Source organism: Passer domesticus, chromosome 10 (assembly GCF_036417665.1).
Source record: "Passer domesticus isolate bPasDom1 chromosome 10, bPasDom1.hap1, whole genome shotgun sequence".
NCBI classification, from domain to species: Eukaryota; Metazoa; Chordata; class Aves; order Passeriformes; family Passeridae; genus Passer; species Passer domesticus.
In genome coordinates, this window is record NC_087483.1 from 36153441 (window position 1) to 36178999 (window position 25559).

Consider the following 25559-nt stretch of genomic DNA (forward strand, 5'->3'; position numbering starts at 1 on the left):
GGCTTGGGCAGGTGTTGGGTTGGGCTTGTCCCTGTGCTGGGAAGGTTTTGAGGCTCAGGCTGAAAGCTGCAGGTTGAGAGGTTGGCTCTGTCCCTGTCCAGCCTGAGCCTGGGTTGGGGCGGTAACTCCTCAGGGGGTTCAGCTGCTTGCAGGGGTGTAGGAGGAAAGGTGTTGCCTCCACTCCTTCCCCAGCAATCAGCCTGAGCTAATGGGTGACAGATCTGTCTGTCCTCTGCAGCTGCTCCTGCAGTGTGTCTGTCTGGGCAGAGCTCCTGCCTAAAATCCTGCCTTAAATCCTGCCTTTTTGGAACAGCAGACAAGGTCTTCTTGTCTGCTGTGCTCTCCGATTTGAAATTCTGTGCACTGAATTTTAAAATTCAAAACCTTTATTGTCCTTTCTTGCAGGACATGGTGTTTTGCAAGCCAGGCCTGAGGTGGCTGAATGTGATAGCACTTTGTGATTTTTGATGGAATAGGTGCTCTCTGAAAGTGAAGCAAAGCTAACAGCTCCTAGTTTTCCAAGAGAGCCTGGTTCTTTTGTATAAGCACAGCAAATTTTTATTCCCATAAAAAAATTAAGATATAGAATGGGGAGCTAAATAACCTGAAATATAAAGTATTGAATTTAAAAAAAATTAACAATAACATATGTAGTCAGTTCCATCCATCACATACGTTAGTCTTTCAGGTAGTACTACTAGTAGTATAAACTGCTCTTCTGTATAATAAAGCAAGTAAATTCAAACAGCCAAAGTTGCTGTTTCCCCAAATATTTTCTTTTTTGAGAACTAAATAAAACATAAAGAAAATAACAGGGAAAAAATAAATCCTTGTCTAGAGGTAATTTTTGCTTGCAGCCTGACAGCTGAAGAATTACAGTGACAGAAGATACCCTGAGCCACTCTGAGACTGCAAGCCTGCAGGAGAGCCAGGCTGCTTTAAACTGCTGCTTTTGGAGCTCCTCAGCTCCCAAAGCCACTGGCTTAGCTGCCTAAGCCAGGTTCTCTTGGGAGAAAAGGGATAACAGTAAGGAGCAGTTTACAGAAGGAAAAGGAAACTTATCAGGGACAGGATGCCATCGGGAATTACAGATCTTGCCTGGTGTGTGTAGGAGTCTCAAGCTGATGGAGATAGTATTTCAGATTTCTTTATCTTTGCTTCTGTGTCTGGTCAGGATTTCTGCAAATGTGAGCTTGATGAGATCTGGGTGTTGTCCCACTATCTTGGGAGCCCTTGAGGAAGGCAAGTCAGGAGAAGAAGCAAATTGTTTTGAGTCCTTCTTTATATGGGTGCCTAAAAAAAATGGAACACAGTTACCCCAAAGTGATAGGTAAATAACCAACCACCACATCTAAATACTTTTTAAGGATCTGTTTTAGTCTCAGCATATCTTCTTTGTTTCACTGATTTTCTAGTTGATTCTTCTTTTGGTTTTTTTTACTCATGATCAGAACACCCTTCTCGGTAATAGTTATTTGTTTGTATAAATTTGGACCAGATAATATTTTTTGTAGTAAAAATTTGATGCTTTTATCATCACTGGTAGCTGACCCTTTGTGAGCTTTTTTCCTGTGCAAGAGCTGTGTTGTTCAGGATCCCTTGAGGCCTGGTTGTGCAATTTTACCAAGAAAGAAATTATGACCTCACTGAAGGCAGCAGGAGAACACCTTTTTTGGTGATGGAGATAAAAAAACACTTTTGGGGGAAATGCTGGACATCCATAAATAGAAGTGCATCTATTATGTCTCTTTTTATACATCACTTTAAATCTAAGATGCTCTCCACTAAAAGAGGCTAAAATACCTGTTATGTTCTCCTGGGATTTCTCCCTTTCCAGCTCCCATTATAGGGCCTTTTAGTAAGTTTTGGGATCTGTGGAAATTTCTGACTCCTGGAAGTGCTTTCACTTTTAATTTAAGACTTTGAAGTCTTAAATTTCTTACACTTTGTAATGTATTCTGCAGAGAGGCCATAAGCATTGTCAGGCACCCAATAATAAACACAAATCTGTACTTACTGTGGATGTCATACAAATAAATGAGCATGCACTTTACATTCTCAAAGAGTGGGAACACAGCTTTCCTACATTTCTAAGATTTTTGGAAAATTTCACGATGGTCTTAATTATTCAGTACCTATTACGAGCCTCCAAGATGGGAATGAGAGCTGTGTTTCCTAGAAATGAAACATGGAAGTGTTCTCCAAGCTATTTTAATGCTAATTCTTGTTCACTTTTTCAGAGCCTGAGCTTTAAACACCACAACTGCGAAAAGATCAGACCGAAGTGGGAAATGTATTTTGGCCATAAACATGAAATTGTGAATTGGCATTTAATTGTGGGAAGTGATTCTGTAGTAGGTCGTTTTAGATCTTTCAATTGGTGTGAGTCAGAGAGCTTTTATGGCAACAAAATTGCACAGTAGGCTTTAATTGTGCATAATTATTGCACTGCATGGTGCAGATACTATACTGTAGGCATTCAGCTGCATTCTGTTAGATGTTTTTATTGAAATCTCTGAAGAAGTGTACCTGATGTTATTTGATATATGTTTCTTTAATGTGCTCGTGCTCTTTTTTGTCTTAGAAAAATGAAAATAATTATAATAGAAAATATTTCCTCCCTCCCCTCCATTTTCCAGATGACTAATTATGGGATACCTGTGGGCATCTGCTGAAATTAACTGGAGTCTTATTTCTGATTTCAGCTGCAAGAATCTTACAAAAGGTCTTTGGGTTTAGGAGTGTAACTTTAAATAATACAGACTAGGACAGGGTTCAGGGATTTTACATCCATCTGCACATTCTAAAGGCTGAATGATACTTGGTAGACTTTCATCTTGTTACTTCTGTAATCTGCAGCTGTTTCCAATTTGATTATTTTTCTTCCTTGAGTGTTTTATGTCTGCTGGATCTGACAAATGCACCCACCTACAACACAGCCTGTGCCTCGGGATTAGGAAAATTTTATTTCCTCCTCTACAAGTAAGTAAAACATTTTTATCACTAAGGACCTAGTGATTTGTGAAATCCTGTTGTACTTTCTTATTTCTCCTGCTGAGGTTTTAAGTTGTCAGCAGTGATCTGATTGTTTCCCAGCATTTCACCAGCAATGGAGCCCAGGCCAGCACTCTGCTGCTCTCCTGAATTCAGTTTCACAGCTCTCAGCCATCAAAAGGGCTTTATGATGTTTCTAGGATGTGACATTTCTATGGGAAAAAAACAGCTTTGGGTTTGGAGCTTGGGTTTTTGGGGGATGAAAAAACAGAGTCTGATATTATTGTCATTATTCTACCACAAGATTCTGCAGTTCTCCCGCCTCTCCCGGGATGAAAGTCCTGTGTAACAAACAGTAGCTCTGGCAGATCCTTTTCCTGTCTGTGCTGATGAACTTGCCATTGCTATAATGTAGATAACAAACCTCACAATAACCCTCTTTCTTGTTAGCATCTTCCAGCACAGCAGCTTCTGGCCTCAAAGAGCAAGGGCCAGGAAGAATGAATGCTGATTGCACCACTGCAAAGCCTTTTATTGTTCTTGTTTGTATAGTAGAAGTGAAGTAGCAGGAAGAAACTCCATTTTTTTTTAAATGACTATTCTGTATCCAAGACAATCTGAAGAATATTGTTTCAGCTGGGGTTAAGCCAGGAAGGGATTATTCCCCTCTTCCAGACTATTTCCTACAGTTATTCCTGGTGATCTATGCAATTCACAAAGAGAATGTTAAAAATTCTCTAAGAGTCTCAGAGCTCTTTTCATAAGAGTGTGCATTCAGGAACCATTCAGGATCACTGGCATCCCACCTACTCTGAATTTTACCAGGGAAGTGAACTTTTATCATTTCTGCTTCACTACTTGCATGAGTGGGAAATAACTGTACAAACACCATGTCCTGCCTGACATCTGCCTTCCACAGTGCTCTCAGCCCAGAGGGCAGGGAACAGACACCTCTGTGGTAGCTAGGGGTAACTGCTGATAGGAACTGTGAAAATAAACATTTAAACACAATTTAAGCCCTTTCTCTTCTTCATAGCCCCTATCTGTTAAGTGCAGTCTGAACCTCAGTTAAATAAAATGATTTTACAACGTGGCAGGTTTAAATGTTTGTTTACTTCAAAGTGCATTGCACTTCCAGAGATAATCAAGTCTTTGATAATGTTTCATATAACTGTATCCACTGTAATGCTTCAGTCTTTTTTGTTTAGATTTTTTCCGTTTTGTATTTTTTTAGAGGTTGTTATTTTTAATTTTCTTTGTTTTCCTTGCTTCCTCCTTGCAGGAGGAAGAATGAGCAACAATAAAAGGGGAGAAATTCTTACTGATTATCTTACTGCCTCAAATGACAATTTGGATGTAGTCCCAGATTGTACATCTGCCCCTCTAATGTACATCTGAAATGATATTAATACCAAACCAGACATCTGTGTGCTGGATGTGTTCAGCTGCTGGGAGAGTGCTGCTGCTGCTGCTGCATCTGCAGAGAACAGCCTGAGCTCCTCCTGTGCTCAGCAAGGAGTGGCACGAGGGAAGAGCAGCCCTGGTGCCCCAGCTCTCCACGGGGTTCAGAAAGCTCTGAAATTGGGCATTTCACCCCTCAGTGTCCATCCTGCTTTCTCTAACTCTTGTAATGAACTCCAGCTCACATCTAGAGGCATTGTGGAATTGCAGTGGCAATGGAAGAGAAAAGGTTTTCTCAGTCTGTTGTTAGCTGGACAGGCACCAGCACAGAGGTCCTGATGGGATGGGCAAGGGCAGCCTTTCTGTGCAGGCTTGAGGCCTGAAATGGAGAAAACTGCAATGCCCTGCCTGTACCAGCTACTCAGGCATACTCCTCTGATGGTCTTATGGTTAAATGAACTAATTAATTAAACACTTGCACCTGCAAAAAGGCTGAACCTTTTTTCAGCTCAGGTGAAGCTACAGGCTAGGCTAGGAGAGTAAAAAGGTCAGGACAGGCAAGCGGTTTTACCATCCTTGTTTATTCATATAAACATATCTATATTTTTGTATTTTGCTATTAATTCTGACTTTAAACTAGTCCCAGAGTGGAAATACCCATTTGCACTTAACATCTTTTGTGAAAGAGCTTCATTTACAATGTAGAAAGATGACTGATACTCAATAGGTCCCTTCTTCCAGGTTCCTTTTCCAAGGACATCGTTTATAGGTTGCCAGGTAACCATAAGTCTTTGACTTTTAAATAATACTTCATAGAGGTACAAAAACCAAGATTTTTTTCCAGAGCTGAAATGGCAAGAGCTATCTGAAATGAACAGTAGCCTTAGAAAACCTGTATGGAGCTGGCCACTGATATATATCCACACCAAAATGTGGAAAAAGCCATTTGTCAAACTCTTCTGTGGCCCTGTGGATCCAATCCCAAGCACAGACAGTGTGCATTTTCCTAGCTGGTTATTAAATGGAATCTGCATATCCTTACTTAAGATCAAATTTGTGTTCAATAGGTAAATAATATTCTTCATCACCTCCAGGAAAAGCAGGTGTCTGCTGCTCCCAGTCTGCTGCTGCTTCTCCACCGAGCTGGCTACAGTTTCTGCAATGTGGGAGAGAGGAATAAAAAAGATAAGAGTAATTAAAATTGTCAGCATTAACATAAGAAGCCAAATGTCCCTAGAGGACAGTGCCAGCTCTTCCTTTCTGCTTCTGCTTTAATCTGAGAGGAAGCTGAGTGCTGTGGAATGGCCAGGATCACTCCTGGAGCTGGAAGAAAGAGCTCAGTGATGGGTCTGCCACTTTTTCAGCCTTCTGCAAGGCTGAGGCTCAGTCACCACTTAGGTAAGGTACCTTATTCTAAGAGTGTAACCCACTTAAGCCAGACCTAAACCTATGCCTGTGACTGCCCTGTGCTAACCAGCACCAGATGCAGTGATTTTGGTTTAACCCCTTGGTTTAACCTTGTTTAACCCCAGTCCTGCCTGTGGGGCAGGAGAGCCCAGGCTGGGACTGGAGCCTGGGGAACAGGGTGGATCTCAAAAGTTTTTGGTGCTGCCAAGGGTGGAATCGACTTTCACAGCAGTTTAAGGAAGCTGTGACAATGTGGCCTTAAAAGCAAGGAGGTCATTGCTCCAACACTCCTCCTGCCCTAGCTGGCTTCCTGGTGAATCTTGCTCAAGAGCAGCTTTAGTCTGTGTCTTGCAGCGAGTCCAAGGGGCAGGGGATTGCCTCAGGTGATTGCCTCTGGTTCTTGCCTCTCTGATGTTTAGTGGCAGGGCAGGAGCTCCAGCCCAGCCCTGTTGGCAGGGAGCTGCCTGGGGCCAGGAGCTTGTGTCTCGGGGTTTGCTGTTTGTCCCAGCGTGGCAGGGAATTTCAGCTCTAGCATGACTAGCTTTGAGTCTAAAATCCCCACAGAACTTTCATTTCCCCTTAAAGGCTGGCTTTTGAAAGCTATCTTTTTCACAGTATTTTTACCTCTGAGGCCATTGAGGAATATCTTACTCAAACATTCAAGCCATATCAGTTTCCAGACCTTCGTCATGGCAGCAACGTGTTAGAACAACTTAATAAAATGTTTATACCAATGTCTGAAGTTCACAGTAATCTGAGGGTGTGCAATGACATCCCTAGCATAAATTGTACAGCTCACCACTGAAACATGACCATGGTACAAAGATTGTTTGGAAATCTGCTGTCAGACAAGAAATCCAGCTTTGCAATTTTGGCTTCAGAATTTATACTGACACTTCTTTATCATAAATGAGATACTTACATGCCATCCTTTTGGGCACTGGAGAATACTTCAGGATCAGAATTGATGCTGAAAACACAGTCCATGTACCACTAAAACCAGACACATTTTTCCTAGCAGTGTGCTCATGTTAACTTTTCTGATAAGGTAAAACTGATAACACGTATATTGTGTTATCTTCTGATAAAGAGCTCTGATGAAGAGCTCTGGCATTGCAGCATAAAGACTGGAGGACTATTGCAGCAGAACATGAAAGTCTTAATCCCTTATTGCTGCAAAAGCAAACAACTGTTCTTATGAGCAGCCTAAGCCAGGACAACAGAGCTCAGAGAAGAATCCTTCCACACAGAGTCACTGCAGTGCTGGTAGCAGGTTACCCACGTGTGCCCCAGTGTGTGTTTATTTATACAGATGTTGCTGAACTTGGAGGACTTTAGTAACACAAAGTAGAAATCTGCCATCTGCAACCTGCTTTTCTCTCTTTGCATTCCTACCAAACCCCAGGAAAACAGATTCACACATGCCCAACTCCCAAAAAGCCTTCAGCACAGCTTATACACCAGTTTGCTCAAATTGCAAATGGAAGTGATTCATCTTTTCCACACACTAGCTCCCTACTGTTAGGTCAGGAATAGCAAGGAGATGTGGGGGAGCTGGAAAGCTCACCTCAGCAGCTTTCTTCATTCATAATTCACTTGGAGTTGGACCCAAACCTGTTGAAAAACTATTGCAGTTGATTGCAGTAGGATTGTGGCATCCAGACATTTACTATGTAGGCAGACCATAGTAAATTGACTTTTCAGCAGAGCTTAGAAATTAAATACAGCCATGTGATGTAATGGAATATTCCAGTCAAATCACAGCCTAATCCTTCAGACACCACTGAAGTGTTAGGCTGTTTCCAGGTGAAGACAGCAAAATTGTCTGTAGTGATTCAGAAATGTTCAGTGAAGTTTCTTGGTTGATATCACAGCAGGAAGATTTAAGCAAAGCAGCAGACCTGGTTGTCTTGCACTTCACAAAACCGAAAAGAGGATTTTTTAAATGGCATCTCCGGCCTTGTGATGCTCTTTTAAATTGATGAAATGTGGAGCAAAATAGCTAATGTAATAGTATTTTCCAAAGATTTCAAAAACTTGACATGGGTAAGAAACTGCACCTTATGTTGGCAAAATAATGGAAAAGTTAATAAGAAATTTAAATGATAGGGATTCAAAGGACAGAAATATAATAAATGTTAATCAGCAGAGTTTTTCTGAAAAATATAGTTTATACAGGAAGCCTGATTTTGAATGAGATTACACATGTATTGATAATGGCTGTTGTATAGATATTGATAATATTTTTCTTATATTCTGTTGAAAAATTTTGCATTCTGCAGCTTCAGTGAAACATGCCTTGAAAATGAGCAGATCTCAAAAATGAGATCTCATTGGCAATTATTCCAGAACTCTTAAACTGCTCCAGGGAGGTTGGCTGGGGGAACATTAAACAAAATGCAGCAGATCGACTGATGAGCTGGGGCTAATCATGGGCTGGAGCTGGGCATCCCCTCTGGGAAACAGAAAACCCTGGATGTACTTCAGACAGTTCAAACAGCATCTGAAACTACTGAGCGTTTTCATCAATGATCCAGCTGCAAGCACATGGATTAAAGCCTGGGGCAGTGGTCAGCATGAGGGCAGGGTGTCCCAGTTTGCTCTACAGTTTATTTGATAAATCTGAGCCCATGCACAAAATGCAACCAGAAGACAACCTGCAAGGGATGCTTCTGCAGAAGAGAGAATTCCCTGGAAAACAGCAGCTTGAAGGATGTTCTAGGAGCTTAATTGAAACTCAGTGCCATTTGCCAAGGTGATTCTGGAGCAGAAAGGAGGAGGAAGAATGAAGCATTAGCTGAGGAATATCTGATAGGAGTGGGAAGGTATCTCCCAGGTGTCCCACCCTGGTGGGGCCAAAGGCAGTAATGCCTTTCATGGGAGACCCTGACCTGGGAGGTGTAAAAGCTGGATTCCAGGTGGAAAATAAACCAACATGACCAGGGCCAGATATCTTGGTATAAGGAAGAAATAATCAGGAAGACCATGCACAGGTGACAGTGCATGGGTGACTGGCAGAGACTGTAAGACCCTTCTTAAGGGCTGTTTGAAAATTAGAGTCACAACAAGAGATAGAATTGGCAGGCAGAAATCAAACAAGTGCAAATAAGAAACTGTACTCACATTTTAAGGAACTACAAAAAAAAAAAGATGATTCCTCCATCTCTCGAGGTCTCTGGGTGAAAAAGGGTACAGATATCTCAGCCAAACAGAAGCAAATGTGCTCACTGTTGGGGGACTGGGGGATTGTCATGGGATCTGACCAGCCTGTTCCCTTCTGGTCTTCAATGTAATGAGCCTAAGAGTGAAAAAGCACAGCTTTTATTGAAGGCAGTTAAATTTTGCCTAAAGAAGTTCTGCAGCATAATTCCAGGTTTTTGAAAATTGAACAAAGTTCTTGGTTCTGAATACAAATCTTGCCTTACAGTGTTGCTGTTTGCACACATCACAGAGTTCTTGAGCTATTTAATCCTCATTAGCGAAGCATTATTAATCCACAACACTGAAGGACAGAAGGTATAATTTAGAGGAATCCTTATGGGAAGGATCTCATTGGAGATAAAAAGGAATTAAAGTGTTTCCATGAACTAGTAACACAAATCATGGCATTCTAATGCAGTTATTCTATTAATGTTGTAAATCTAAAATTCTGCACAAGAGTTTTGGGTTCCTATGGGTGCTAGAAGGTTAGGGAATAATGTTCATTTTTTATCTGTGTTATATCTAATCCTGGTCTGTGGGATTCCCATCTTGTTTGCTCCTTAAGGCTTTCCAGTAGTGTAATGTGTTAGAGAACTGAACTGTTCAGCTTGCTATCTTGGGATTATTTTCTTTTATACTCACTACCAGTTTAACCTGTCAAAAACAATTATTAAGCAATTTGTAACATAGTAGAGATGTAAATGGTCTCAAAAAGCATATGACTGAAAAATAGAGCAACAACTTGCTGGAGCTTGCATACTGTAGAAATCTGTAATAACTTGTTTCCCAAGGGTTGGACTACTTGAAAATATTTTGGAAGGTTAGAATAGTCGGGAATTATCAGTATGGATAAAAGGGGGAAGAGCTCAGGGAGAGGGAAATCTCCATGCTCATGGGAGGTGCTTCCTTCTGTTTCACACAGAGCAAAGAGGAGCAGTTCCCAGGGACACATCCCAAGTTCCCTGGGAAGGATGTGACACCCTCAGTTTGAGAAGCTGGGTCTGTCATTTCTCACAGCTTCCAGGAAAGAGCTGCAATGCCTTGGAAACAGCAGTCTGCACAAGTGATGCTGCAATCAGAGAGGGAGTGAAACAATGGTGCTTTACACAGCACAGACAATGGGTGTGATACTCTATTCCAAAATGTTTCAGAGTGGGAGGCAAATTATCTCTGCCAGTAACAAAGGGAGCAAATAAAGGAGCTTGTATTTTCACTTAACAGAGCAAAATGGCTGTTTTGATCACATTTAGTGGTTCCTCAGCTCCTTCTCACTGAATTCCTCACACAGTGGAGTTAAAGATGTAAAGTACTTAGATTTCAGACTGACATTTATTTTTATGGTAGCACTACATAATTTTCAGAGCAGCAGTCCCCAGTCTGGGGCTTCCTACAAGCCCTGCAGTCAGACTTGACCTCAGTGTTGGTAGAAGGAGACTTTGTCAATTCAGGGCCAAAAGAGGAGAGAGAAGCCTCAGCAGGCAGGAGTTTCTCACTGCATGGCTGTGGAGCCTGATCTAAATAAAAGAACAATTATCCTCTGGCACTCACCAGTCCTCAGTCCTGTCTCTTGGTTTGCTCCCTTATTTCCTTTCCTTTGCCAAGCTGTGTACATATACCCCATGGAGGAGAGGAGGATGTTGATGTACCTGCACTCTCCTGCCCACTCCAGGTCTCCTGTGTGGAAGGTGCCCTTCAGCTCTGTCTCTCTAAGTGTACTCTTGGGTGCAGGTCCTCTACCACGAATTTGTTTTGGAGACCAGTGCTGAGAATTGGAGTGGGGTCTGTTGTAAGTCCTGTGCAGCCTCCAGAGCTGCAGTGGAGCTGCAGTGGAGCTGCAGAGTTCCTGAGTCAGTCACCCACCTGCAGAGCTCCATGCAAGCCTCACACAGAGCTTGCAAATGCATTTTTAAACTTTGCTTATGTAGACATGCAGACAAAACCCAAGACCAACTCCAATCTTGCAAACACACACAAAACATTTTCTAGAAGACCTTCATGACTTACTGTCCCTTTAGGATTTTGGTTGATGTTTGACAGTTCCAGGTTTCTTTTTTTGCCCTAGAAAGCCTTTCCTTCTTGTAGGTAATACACAAGTCTGAGTTAAAACTTTATATTTTTACAAATTCCAGTTCCTTCTTTCTGGGTAGCATCTGGAGAGACTATCTGTGGACTGTGGACAGTGTCTCCGCATAATTTCTATTCCTTATCAAATGTTTATTTAGGAGGAAACCAGGCGAGTCCATTCTGGAAGAGTTATTTCCTTTGACCTAGACCCGAGCCCTTTCTTCATCTGAATGGATGGCCTGTAATGACTCTTGAGCAGTCTGTATTGCTAGCTGGCTTCTGCATGCAGTGATTCTTCCTGATGGCTCTTAAATCAAAGAGAAATTAAGACTGGGAGCTACAATAACAAAGAAAAGTCACCCAACAGTTGGGCAATCAAAGAAACATTCACAAAATGTGTGGGATATGTCAGCTGATGCACTCACAAAGATTTTTACATGCTGCCTCCATGCTGTGCTTGTGCTGGGAGCCCTTCTTGTCAACAGAGAAAAGAGAGACTCCCAGGGCAACAGGAATATTTTGCACATTTTCTTTAGCATGGCATCAATCAGGCCTTGGTTCCGCTGAGGAAGATCTTCAGTGCCAACAGGCAGTCCTGGGGTGACAGTGTCAGGTGTCACAACAGGCCTTGTGGCAGCAGGTTGGCACTTCCAGCTGTTCAAAGCATATGTTTTCTTAGTGGGAATAGCATGGCATGGAACAAAGATAGAAACTATTGTCAACAGGGGTGGGGATGAGGGGGAGAGAATTAGAGATTCAGAGAGAAAAAAAAAAGGCTTAACTAAATATTTTCACGTTAACTTAATAATTCATGCTTCAAAATTTATATAAAAGCACTCAGTTCGCTAGAGACAAAGGTGTTTTTGTATTTTTCCCAAACAGAAGAGCTCTACTTACCTGGTGTGTGGAGTCATAACAATTTATTGATCGTAGGTATGTCCTGTTGTGCTTAAACAACCGCTTGCAGGGAATGCAGGACCACATAAACGCAGGTGAAATAAACAGTTTGGGATCCCATTTCCTGTTTTCCCTGTTCAGCTTCAGGATTTAGATCTGTAGTGAGCAGCCACTTCCCATGTCATTGTTGAATAGAAGCATTTCCAGAATAAAGGAAGTTACACGGATAAAGTGAGCATAAGTGCATGCCCAAAGCATAAATGATGAGCCACACACACACTGTGCAGGGCCACCAGAAATAAGCACTGCAAGCAATACAAGCCTTAACTCCGAGGTAAAGTGTGTGCTCTAAATTTAGATAACCTCACTTGCACGTTTGTTTGTTTTATATTTTCCTTGCTTGATTTGCATTTATCAATATTGTGCTAAATTGCCAAACAGTCCCATTACACTGTTAATATTTGCCTCTGCATTTCAATGACAGCTAAAATGCACTGAAGAAAAAATGCAATCCTCCATGAGTCAACACTGAGCTGGTGGTGATAGAATATCCTGGAGCCAAATTCACCTCATGTTTTTGCTGAGAACAAGAACTGAAGCCCTGCATTCTGGCCAGATTTCATCTCTGTAAGAATTTACATGTTTTATTTATAGAAACCTATGTGTGGCATCTTCTAGGTGCATAAATTACTGTATAATATAGGTGCATAAATTACTGTATAATATTAATTTTCCTGCTGTATCCAGTGATTGCTGGTACCTGTTGTAGCCCAGATCACAGCAACAGGTGAAACACTCTGCCTTTTTTCTTACAAGCTATTTAAAATTGAATTTGTTGATGTTTCTGTAAGGGAATGAGCTACATAACGGTAAAACACAAGATCCTTAAAATGACAAGTTGGATATTTTGAATTATATGTATTGTGGATGAGAAGGAGCAGGGTGGCAGGAGTGCCCTTGCTGTGGTGATGTGCTGCTAGGACTCCTTTGAATCAGGTCAAAAAGCTGCCATTGGTTTACTTCAGGCTAAACCTCATCAGCTGAGCTCTGAAAAGAGGTAAAATTATTCCATAATAGCTCAGCTGGGCGTGTGAGTGCAAGTCCTGACAGTGACAAAATGGCAAGCACAAGGAGCAAGCAAGGAGATAATTTTTACTTTTTTTTTTCAATGATAAGGCTTAGTATTTCTGTAAAGAGATTTTTTTCAGGAGACTGGGATTAAACCATCAACATTTTAAAGAAGATTCTCTGTTGGTTTGGTAGAGAAAAAAAAAGCATGAGCTTTGAACTGCAGTGTTTTGGTGCCTGCATGTAACAACCATTTCCATGGATTATCAACCTTGCAGATTTTTTTAAAAATTATGGAGAATTCAGGATGTGAGACACATTTTTCCAGAAGTTCTCTCTGTCTTGTCGCTTTCAGCAATGAGCCACATTCAGAGAAGAAAATCTCAAGATTTTTTTCTAGGGCAGTAGCATAGCAGCATCCAAAAGTGTGAACCTCTGTTAAAAGTTGAACTGGAAAAGTAAACTGCACAGAAGAATTTCACTTAAAATATGGCATAAGGAACTGAGTATGTTCTCAAATAGAAGCTTTGAGTTGTATTTTGCAGCCATTAATATCTACCTGGACAAGGTGGCAGTTTAGAAGTTACACAGAGAAGAATGGGATTTGATTCAGTGTGCTGGGGATTGTGCCCCAAGACTGAGATTTGTTGAACCAAATGTTGTGGTTTGGTGCCACTGTGCTTCAGAAATATCTGCTTCAGTCAGATATTTCAGACTGAAATATCAGTCAGAAATATCTGACTGATATTTCAGAATATGAGTTCAATACAGTTGATTTGTGATTATTGGGATCTGGGTTTAATGTATGTATTTGTTTTGGTTGTAAGTTACAGCTCCTTTGTCAGGCCTGGGATATAAATAAACTCATTTCCTTTGCTGCCTTATGCCCAAATGATGCAAAAATGACCATCTCACTCCAGATTTACCTGCATTTTCCAGCCTGTCTAACCAGCTGCTCTCCAGCTGGGGCCAGGACTGGTGGCCTCTCCTCAGGCTCTAACACCTCCTGCTGTGTCAAGGGACAGAGGAGGGCATCTCTTCCCTTACTCCAAGAGTGGAACATTGACCCTTTCACTTCCTTGCCAGGCAAAGTGCTCTTCCACCTAATCACAGCAAAGCACAGACCTCCTGGTGCATTTGGTTTACTTCAGACAGCATTGCAATTGAGTGAAGATTTGGAACAGCTTTATTGCCTTTAATTTACCAGGGAGATCAGACAGCAGGTGGTGCATTGTTCAACAGTTCCAGATATGACTGTGTTATGTGTTTTGGTGCTGTACTCTTTAATTACCATGAATTAACATCAGTTAAAAGCACCAGAGCAGCCAGTGAATACCTGTGGAAGTGCATTTCTTGCTCAGCAGTCTGGGGGCTGCAGGTCATGAGAGGAAGTTAGCAGGAATCCAGTGTATTGGTGAGGAGGCTCAAGTGTTGCACAGATTTTCTGTATCTTTGAGAAACCATTCATTCTCACTGTGCCCAGTTTCTTCTCATGTTGCTTGCCAATTTGTAAAATACACTGCAAGCAGAGAAGTGCTTTCATCTATTTTATTTAGATGGAATTATTTGGAGCAGAGGTCTTTTTCACTGTGTATCCTGGAAGCACTCTTGAAATCCCATCTCTGTCCTCCAAATAAGCAAACACTCACAATACACTGCTCCAAGAGGATGGCATTACAGCAGGTAGCACTGCACATGGCTGAATAAAAGATGCCAACTTTCCACGTGCCATCTTTGTAGAGGTAATCTAATTCCATCAGAATTCATTATGGATGTTCCGGTTACGTGGAAGATCCACTGCCCAGCTCACATAACCCAGCCTCTCATGCTGCCAGAAGAAAAGGAGCCAAACAGTTAGCAGCACAATGGTCATTAAACTGTTTCACCCAAACCCAGACTCACAGGGAAATTAATAAGAAATTAATTTCACAAAAAGCTTGTATTTATTTATATTATTAACCATCAAAATAATCTTCCAAATGAGAAAAATATTATTCAAGAATAACTCACCAGAAGAATAGGAAGGGATCTTAAGGGTAAAGAGGCTTTTTAGATTCCAGAAAACAGAAAGAAGCCACAAGTTATTTGAGAGCTGTCTTTAATTATTTAAATTTCTAATGAAAAATCATTTACAAAGCCAACATGGGCTGTCTTAAGCAAATTGATTTCTTAAAACATTTCAAATCACTCGGACATTTCACTTTTGTCTGTGTTGCTTCTTCCTTTCATTCCCGCAGCACTCTCCCCTCTGCCTGTGCAGATCACAGTAGCTGTCACTGCAGAACAGCAATCTCATTTTGTTTACTTTGTGTTTCAAAGGGAATCGAACAAGCCCAGGATTCACTTTCTCTAAACAAATACTGGCAAGACAAAGGTATCACAGCTATTCTGGGGACAAGAGGTTCGCTGAGATGGGAAATGGTAAAGACTGGCAAGAAAAAAACAGTCAATGTGTTTTTATCTGAAAAAAAGTTAATCCTTTTCACAGCCTCATTTTCTTTGCTTTTGAGCTAGCTCTCATTTTTCATTTAGGTTTTAGAGTTTTTAAGCTAAGGGAAGCAAGAAACCGAGATATTTCCTTTGTTCCTGTCAAGTAGCTTGAACAGTTCGAGAACAGAAACCAGTAGGAGCAGTGTGATTAGCGTAGCCAATTAAGGTGGATTTGCATATTCACAACGCAGCTATCGAGAAACAATTCTGCAGAGATAACGGGAGTGTGGCAGTGCCTGTGTGCCAGTCAGAGCAGCCCTGCGCTGTGCTGGGCGGTTCTTAAGCAGTAACCAGGGGTGATGATGCTGCACAGGGCAGGGAAGGGCTCTGGGCAGGCAGGAGCAGCCTGGCCCTGCAGGCTGGAAAGGGTTAATCTGCTTACCCAAATGCAACAGCACCTGCCCAACGGGTTTGTTTTTCTGACGCTCAATCCAGCTAGGATTTTTTGCTACCTGACGGTTTTTACCTCTGCAGGAGTTTGAGATGCCTGGTCCCCGGGCACGGTGGGGGTAAGGTGGTGGGTGAGCTTTGCAAGGTGCACAAGGGAGCTTCACACAGTGGATGGGTGGCAAAGCTCTGCTTTCTTTGCCCCAAAAGGCTTTTCACCATGGTGGTGTCCAAAGACCAGGCAAGAAAGCAAAAAACCCTCTGAGAAACCTTGTACACTCTGCTGGATAACAGACTGGGGCTGGCCATCACAGCAGCTTTGTTATCTCTGAAGGTGAAAAATCACCTTTTGCACTACAGCAGCAACAATCTGTGCTCCATCTCAGTGATTCTCTGTGCTCCATTCTCGGTGATCTCTTACCAACAACTGCATCACTGCAAACACTTGTGTGAGCGTGGAGTGGCTGAGTGAGAGGCACACAGAGCCAGCTGCAGCCCGAGCCTGTGAGATCTGCATCCCCAGGAGGCTCAGCTCTCTCACCAAGGGGCTGACAAGTGATTGGCAGAGTTCTGCATCCATGGGTGATGATTTGAGAAGGAAATACAGTGGGTTTTCTCTGTAATGCTCTTGCTTCCTCTTCCTCAGCAGCTGAAGTCATGGTGTGCAATTGCAACAGATGGAGTCAGGAGGGACTCCCTGGAGTGTTCTCCCAGGTACAACTCCACATTCACCTTCAAAACTACTATGGGAAAGGCAACAACACAGAAATTAACTCATGGTATTCACTGCTACAAAATCTCACGGAAAACTTAATGAATTGCCTAAGCTGGGACCATTACAAAAATGCTAAATTTATAAACCAGTATGAGATCCACCAGGGTAAAGACTGTGAGAGCTGAACCTTCACGCCACAAAGAGGCATTAAGATTATTTAGTTGTGGAGAAATGCCTCTCTCCAGGAAGATATATCTTTCTGTAATCACCCACAATAGGCATTTTACCCTGGAATATTCACTCCTGGTTTATCTAGTCCAGTAACCCATGGAGGATTTTTTGATTTTTAATGGTTTCCATCTATGATTATCCACAATTGTCTCTTTCCTTCCTATCCCCTTTGTGGCACCAGCTCTTTATGAGAAACTTAATAAACTTTGTGTATGTTCTAAAGATAATATTGAAAACGTAAAATTGTGTTCTGCATTTTATAATTGGTGTGGAAAAAAGGGGAAGATCTAATCCTATTGGGCCTTCTCTTTTGCTCTCTCTCTCCCTTTTCCCTTTTGATGGTAAGCAGCAAATTTTAATTAGCTTCATTTCCACAATTCAGTCATGCATATGTAATCTTTGTTCACACTTTTATAAAGTAAAATTAAGTGAAAGAAATGGGGTAATAATAGAAAGCTTGTCTGAGCAGAACAAATGTGAATTATCAAACGTAAGGAAAGATGGTTGGGACTACACAGCTTGAAGTTCTGCCAGGTTTGAGGTGATTTTTCGGAAACAGAAGTGCATAAATGATGCACAGAAACAGGTGCTGATTATCCTGTTTGGGGCATCTTTTTGTTCATTGTGTGCTTGGGCTGCTGAGGTACAGTGATAACCACTGGATGTGAGGAGACTGTTTAATAACAATTTCCTAATGTTTCTCTTTTATCATGAGCTGCAAGGGTCACATGAGCTTGTCTAGTTAATAAAAATCACTTTGTGAGCCCACTGCTCTTAGATTTGGCACTGGAGTGGATCACTGTACTGGGCCTCTTTCTATTACAGCTGCAAAAACTGTACTGTCATTTTGCATTGTAATTTAAAGGTTTCCTAATCTATATACACATCCTCTAATTAAATATTTCCAGGGGTTACCTCGGCAGCCTTCAGTGCTATGGTTTGAAACTAAAACTAAAAACTGCATTAAATTCTTTCCCCCTGGGGTGAGACACAGGAGGGGGAAGAACATTTGCATCCCTGCCACTGCAGATTATTTGAAAGCATTGGCACAGCTGGGATTACCGACTTGGTTATTTCTGTTATCTTACATGAGAAGATGGAAATTTGAAGGGAAACAATCCACGTGCCTAAATCTAGAGCTCATCTTATTTTATAACTTCCGAGAAGCCTCTTTAGAGTCTGTCTAAGCAGTTATTTTAAGAAGCTACCAGTTCATTAGCAGCAGCTGAAAACCAGAAGCTCCTGTTGATGTAAATCAGTCTGTGGCTGCACAGGCTCCATAACCAGCACTGCAGATGCGAGGTCTTCATTAAAGGAAATGTGAAGAAGTGAAGCATGTGGGCAGTAACACACACAGCAGTGAATTCTGAAGCCCAGGGAATGTTAAACTCATGAGGAGATACTTTCTCCTCAGCACCATTCACACACTCAGACTGACAACCAAACCACAGTTTTAGGAGAAGCACTTCTTCCTGTGACAGGAAGTGACTTTCAGATATGAGGGGCTTGCTTTTTTTATTTTTTTCCTCTCTCGAAACCTGCTGTGCTGCCAGTGACTAAGGATAGCCAAGATTTTGGTTAATGGTTAACAGAGATAACCACGCAGACTCTGACTTCTGCTGGGGCCAGCACCAAAAGCTGATTTGCTTGCTGGGGAACAGGCAAGCACGGAAAGCAGAGCAGCTCTCACAGTGAAGGGCTGGGGAACAGAGGCTTCACCCTGTGGAGAAAGGAGGAGGAGAATACAAAAAGAGAAAGAGGTGTTTGCCATAAAGAAAGGTAAGAGCTGAAACACTTTCCTGTTTAACTTACTGACTCAGAGGCTGTTGCTCACAAACCAACAAACCCCACAGGTGTGGCTGGTTGAGACACACTCCTTGTACCTGACTGCTCGGACATGTGTGGCTCGGGGAGAGGGGCAAGGTGAGGAAGGATCTGTCTGCTGTGAGCTTGAAACTTGGAGAGGGCAGGAGAGCACCTCCTCCACCCTGGGACTGCTCATGGCAGGAGAGACTCCCTCTTCAGACTGTTCTTCTCTCATTGACCACAGCCATGTCCCGGAGTTTGAGGTGGCTCTGTGGGTCAAGATCACCTTGGCCTTAATCTATATCTGCATCTTTGTCGCGGGCCTCTTGGGCAACAGCATCACCATCAAAGTCACCAGGATCCTGCAGAGGAAAGGCTACCTGCAGAAGGAGGTCACTGACCACATGGTGAGCCTGGCCTGCTCCGACCTGCTGGTCATCCTGCTGGGCATGCCCGTGGAGTTCTTCAGTGCCATCTGGAGCCCCTTTTCCACGCCCAATGGCAACATTGCCTGCAAGCTCTACTACTTCCTCTTCGAGGCCTGCAGCTATGCCACCGTGCTGCACGTGGCCACGCTCAGCTTTGAGAGGTACGTGGCCATCTGCCACCCCTTCCGCTTCAAGGCCGTGTCCGGACCCCGCACGGTGAAGCTGCTCATCGCCTTTGTCTGGGGCACATCTCTTATCGTGGCTCTGCCCCTGCCCTTCGCCATGGGCACGGAGTACCCCCTGGAGACCATCGAGGGCTACCAGGGAACGAGTTCCTGTGTCAAGCCTACTCCCAGGCACTACATTCCTGAGCTGAAGCACAACATGACCATCTGCACCTGCCTCTCCTCCAAGTGGGCTCTGTTTCAAGCCAGCGTCTTCAGCGCCTTTGCTGTGTACATCGTCGTGCTGGGCTCTGTCACCTTCATGTGCCACAGCATGATGAAAGCCCTGATGATCCACAAGAAGGGGGCTCTGGCAGTGGAGGGTGGACCAAAGCACCAGGAGCAGTTCCTAAGGAAGAGTGAAAGTTCGGAGGGCAAGAGCTCCAGGAGACAGATCACTTTATTCCTGGGTAAGAACCATGTCCTGCTCTACCTCCCCTACCCCCTTTCCACTTAGGAAGAAAGCCCAGAAACCTCAGGTTTTTTCTCACCAAGCTCTCCCAAAGGGTTTGAAAGTGGTACAAAATGAGGGATGATACTTTTGGTTGCGATGATACATTTCAAGAATCCTGATGTTTCTGTGTGTTTTTGGTTCTTTTTGCCATTAGAACAGGTGGGAGGGAAAAAGAAGGAAAAATCCACTTGCTGTCTACTATTTCTGTTGGATTTTATTACATGCCTACATGCAGCAATATGGGTGACAGGCTGTTGCAGCTTGACCTTTGGGGTAGCAATAGGCAACAGTTGCCTGGATATAAAATAGCTCTACTTGGATGTTTTCCCACTAAGTTACAAATATGAGTGTATTTAGTAAGGCTGCTGATGGGAGGGAGGGAAGACTGTCCTGCAAGATCTCAAGCTTGTCTCTCTCTGAAGGCATTTCCCTGTTAATTCAGGATGCTCCTTGGAGAGTTCTCAGCCTCAGCAGTTGTGGCTGTGTTGCATTTCAGCATTAAGGAGGCTGGACTGGAGAGTTGATTTGGTCTCACAAATTGCCATTGCCCTCTTTGAATTTTTTTTTCCCTCTGGTTTTATTTGAAGGCCTGTAACCCTGAAATTATGTTTGATTCTGATCTCTCTCGCCACATTCATCAGACAAAAAACTAATCGAGCTGTCATTCCACCAGCTTGGAATCTTTCTGGGCAGTGATCCATGCAGTCTCCACGTTTGTTGATAGTCTTATAGGCACCCTTAATCATGTCCTGGCTGCATTACTGTTAGTTCCTGTTTTGTTGGGTCGCTTATTGTGATGCTGGATATAACAAATGAACTATCTAGGGTAGGAATGCACAGTACACCCAGTATTTCTGTGTTGCTTTTTGGTGCTCTGACTGATATGGCAGAGAGGGACTTGAAATTCGTGCATCTGTCCACTTCTACAACTTTAAGTAGATTAGATTTTGTATTACTTTTTCCTCGTTTTTAATATTTTTTCCCCCCGAGAATCCTCTGGTTCCTCATCTAGTCCTGCTTTTGCCATGGTCTGTGTCAGGCCATGAAATGAAGAAATCATCTCCTCTCACAAGAGTGGAGAGGCCCCATTGGTGGTTTGTTAAGAGCTCTCTGTCCCTCACTCTAGTGACAGTACAGATTTCTGGGGTTCAGGCTCAGCAGTGGAGCTGAACACATCTGTGGCACAAAGCAGAAAAAGGGATCTGCTCTTAAAGTGCTGCCTGGGGGATCCTTAGATATGTGTGGCTCTCCCTCCCCTTGTACATTACCACAGCAGCATTAAAGCCAAACCTAAGACCCAAATCCTGGCTAGGTTGAGAGGAGAAGATAAATTGCCATGACTTTTCCTCCCTTTCTTGTGTATCTGACGCTTCCACTGTATTCTCAGTTTCTGGAGGCAGGAGATACTTGTGTGAATTCCCCAAAATTACTTCAGTGGCAAGACTCTTAATACAAGTCTTGGTAATTTACTTGGCTTGAGGAATAAATTAATATACTGAGGAGGAAGAAACTCTGGCATGCATTTCTGAGAACAATGCAAAGCAATTTAATTTGGAGATTTCATAATAGTGATGCTTTAGGGCAGTTTTAACCCAGAAGAAATGAACATATAAATTGTTTACAAATTGCTGAATTTAAATATTGTGATTTAGAAGTCCTCTTTGTTTTTCATTTAACAGATGGGTCAAATTAAAACCAATACTTGCACATTCAGAGCATATTTCACTTTTAATGTGAAATGTAAATGACAGTGTATAGCATCACGTCTTTGTACATCTAACAGCAATAAAAACAATTTAGCATTTTCTTCTGGTTGTTAAAAGTGATAAGTTCTATAAAACAGAGATTAAAATCATAAATCTGACTATGAGAAAAAGCTAAGTAGAGGATGACACCAGGAGGAACTAATGTTTTTTTAGTGTCATGTTATTGCGTGGCACTCGAGAACATTGATGGAAATTAATTGTAAATGTGGAAAGTGAAAGATTACTTGCCATAGATGGTATTGATGCTTGCAGGAGGGGCTCTAGATGGGATGACACCACGGCAGAAATTGGGTAGCTGAACTGAGTCTGAAAACACTTGGCTCCTTCATGAAATGCAAGCTTTTAACAGTGATTAAAACCTCTTAATATGCTTGACCCACCCTGACAGGGATCAATTTAGTCTTTGTGGATACTTGATCTTGTTTTTCTCCTATGGCCATGAAGGCAGTGGCCATCTAAATGGTGTCACTGGGCACCTCTTGCTGCTCCAACACCTGAGCTGAGGCCCCTGAACTGTGGCAGAGAGCTCTCAAGAAAGGGTGGGTTTGGAGGGCATATATCTTATAAAGGTTATAAGTGGATTGTAGCAAACACAGAAAGGAAATGTAAAGGAAGGATTCTGTAAAAGTCAGCTCCAACTAGTGCAATAATTATAAATATTAAAAAAAAGAATGCTTCCATAGCTGAAAGTAAGTTAAGAATCTTTAGGAAAGTAAGTTAAGAGTCTTTAGGAAGTGTTGGCAGTATGGGATGGGCCTCTACACAAAGTGCTGGAGGGAAAGGACCAGCAGCAGAGCCTGGTCACTGGCCATGGCTGCACCAATCTGGTCATTGTCCAGGAGCACATTTGTACAAAACCAGCTGTGTGGTTTGCCATCACACTGGGCCTGACTCTACAACAAAGTGAGTTCTGATGATCCCAGCTGAAAATGGGGTCAGTTCTAAAGCTTCTGTCATGTTTCCCTTGGCAGCTTCAGTTTGAGCTTCTGCTAAAAGCCTTGATCAGTTTGCATAAAGCAGCCTCAAGCCTACCACAGTACAGACATTGAAATAAGAGTCCATTTGTGCTGCTACATCCTCTTTCTTGGTATCATACACTTCCAACTGACCCTTTGGAGCAGCACTCCTCTGTTTCCACAGATCTGCTGAGTGGGGCTGCTGGGCATGGTGGGGGCTTTGCCAGTTGACATCTGGGGAGCATTTTTTTTAATCTCCCATTTATGATGAAACATCTGTCCTTCCTGAGATGGTCCATCCAGAAAAGAGAAATATCAAAGTGGTCTGGCTGCTATGGAAGTGTTGGTGGAGGTGCATTAAAGCAGTGCTGTAGCTGCAGCAGTCTGCAGGAGCCAGAGCTGGTGCTGGACCTGCCCAGCTGGAGGCCCTGTTGGTACCCCCCAGCACCATCAGCCCCCCTGGGACATGTGAGGCAGGAAATTCCCACTGCTCTCCCTTTCCCATCTCTACAGAACTGCAACTTTTCTGCTTTGGAACTATCTGATGTAGGATGAATTTTGCCTGGACAGCAGATATCCTACAGCTCTTTTAATAAGCAGGCAAGGGAATTTGTTGTAACTTACAGCAGTGCCTTCATCTGAGAAAGGCAGTGTAGTGGTTTTTAATTTTTTTTTATGTGGTGTAACATTTAAGTGTGTCAAATACACTGAGTGTCAACCTGAAGGCAGTGGCAGTGGTGTTTCCTGAAATGTGGGTGTGGTACAGCCAGCTTCAGGGCACGTCTGCTTTACAGGGCAAGAGCAGCCAGAGGCTTTACTGGCACTCTGGTGAGAGCCATGGAATGAAAGAGAGACCCTCTCTCTAAGTGGAAAAGAAAAAAAAGAAAAAGAAAATGGGCAGAAGGGAAGGGCTGGAAAAGCTAGGCAGGAGGAAGTCAGACCTGAGCAAGGCCATGGCACTTTTTTGGTGGCTGTTGTTAAAGCAATGCCAGGCTATTCTATAACAGCACCAAAGCCTCTGTAAACACCATGACCAGCTTTACTGAGCCGTTAGCTGAATCTAGATGAAACCTTGACTCAGAGCTTCAAAGGATCTCTTAGAACTTCAGATGGAGCACCATTTTCTTCCCATGTACTGCTGGTGGCAGTTTAATGCTCTGCTCAGAATAAAGGTATTATGTGTAGGAATAGCCTCTCCAAAGATCACTGAAGAAGTGTACTTTGTAAGGCACTTGGCAAATTTCAGGAAGCAAATTACTTCAGAGTACTTCAAGTAGTTGTGAGAAATGCATGGTTGTCATCTAGATATGACTCAGGCACAGGGTAATTTGGCAATAGACTTCTGTTACAGGAAAATTAGATGCTTCTTCATAGGCTGGAATTTGGCTGGGTTTTTCCCTACTAAAAAAGCTAAAGGGATAGAACAAAAATGAAAAGAATAACCTAATTTATGATATTCCAGAACACAGCTCCAGCCCACATTCTTTAAACGCATTTTCATTCACTCCTCTTGGTTCATTTCTTTAATCATTCCATCGAGCTGCCTTTCTTCAGGCTGCAGACATGTCTGAAGATGAGTACACTGGATATGATTTTAATCTCTCTGTGTTTTGTATGGTCATTCCATCCATATGTTTTCCTGAGCAGGGCTTTGAATTCCACAAGACAAGTGCTCAGTGCACTGAAATGGGTGGACACTTAGACCAACAGACCAGGGCCTGTCCACTCTGGTGTATGGGCCATCCACCCCCTGTAACTAGTGAGTTTTTTCTTTTAGGTCCTGCTTCTTGGAAAAGTGATAAAAGCAAATTATTCTCCTGCTGGTGTTTGGTAAAATTCGTCTTCCTCTTCTCTGCAAAAGCATTAACCTGGTGTCAGTGGCAAAACCAGTCAGTGCTGTTGAATGCTGGTAGCACAAAACTGAAGCTCAGCTATTCAACAGGTGACAATGGGAAGGCTGCACTGAGGGATGATGGCTTCTCAGGGCAATTGTGTACAAATAAGCTCCTCTGAAGAGCAGGGGAATTTCTGTCAGTTAAAAAAAAAAAACAACCAAAAACAAACCAAAAAACACAGTAAAATAGACTCAATGCAAACTTCCAAAATCCAGACATCTGTATGTTCAGGTTTCCCACACAGCAATTTAAAAAGGAACATGGGGAGAGCCCAGCATAATTTTCCTCCCTATTGTACAGAAAGCAATTTATCTACTCCTGCTTTTAACTGGACTCATGTAATAGGAGATTGTGCTTTCAGCATAAGTGGACACTCTTCCTTTCCTCCTACACAGAGGGATGGCAAAACAACACCAAGAGAAATAGAATCGAAGAATAGGGACTAATTGAGGCCAGCACCCCCAAGGTATTTAAGATTTTTGTAGTTTTAATGGAAAAATCAATGTGTGATTACACTTTACATTAGAGTACTTAAAAATTGCTTCAGCATGAAAAGTCTGCAGCTTTGAAAACAACCTCACTGTAGTCAGAGGAGCAGATTCACTGCTAATGTAATTCACATAATTCCATAATTCCCCTTGTGTGATACCTTGGCAGAGAGGGTCTCTCGGGACACCTGAGTGCTGGTTTTGCCTGCGAAGCCCATGAGGACAAAGAGTGCTTTACTGGTGCTTTGTTAGAGTTGTGGTCACACTTCTGTCTTTCACCTGATGCCTACATGGAAGCTGGGATTCCACTGGTCTGAAGCTGGGATTCTACCTGATCTGAAGCTGGGATTCTACCTGATCTGAAGCTGGGATTTCACCTGGTCTGTGGAGACTTACAGCTTTTGATTCTTTATGCTTCAGCATCTGTGCTGCCCAGGGAATAAGTGCCCAGCTAAGATTCCTGGAGTACTTCAAAGTCTTTAAGCCTCATTAAGGACCATTACCCATGTTGACCTTAAACTTAATGTTATTAATCTCTCTCTCTTGTTCTTACAAGCTGTAGTTAATAAACCTAGTGGCCCTCGGCTCTTCTGGCACTCCTAGGTAAATGCTAAGAGAAGGAATTAGGGAAGTTCAGGCAATATTCCTCACTGTGCAACCTGAGCCAAGAAACAGGCAGGGGACTGC

General features: G+C 42.7%; 1 protein-coding gene and 1 long non-coding RNA gene across 2 annotated transcripts; both read left to right on the forward strand.

The window, feature by feature from the left end:
* Window positions 1-2888: 2888 nt before the first annotated feature.
* Window positions 2889-12609, forward strand: LOC135309475 (uncharacterized). Its single transcript, XR_010369732.1, has 3 exons — window positions 2889-2982; window positions 5490-5793; window positions 12449-12609. It is a non-coding gene; the product is annotated as an uncharacterized LOC135309475 (long non-coding RNA).
* A 5847-nt stretch (window positions 12610-18456) lies between these two features.
* Window positions 18457-19841, forward strand: GPR39 (G protein-coupled receptor 39). The gene is given in 3 exon segments (XM_064435188.1): window positions 18457-18634; window positions 18709-19729; window positions 19732-19841. Coding segments are annotated over 2 exon segments (969 nt in total). The 5' UTR covers window positions 18457-18634; window positions 18709-18855; the 3' UTR covers window positions 19827-19841.
* Window positions 19842-25559: the final 5718 nt, after the last annotated feature.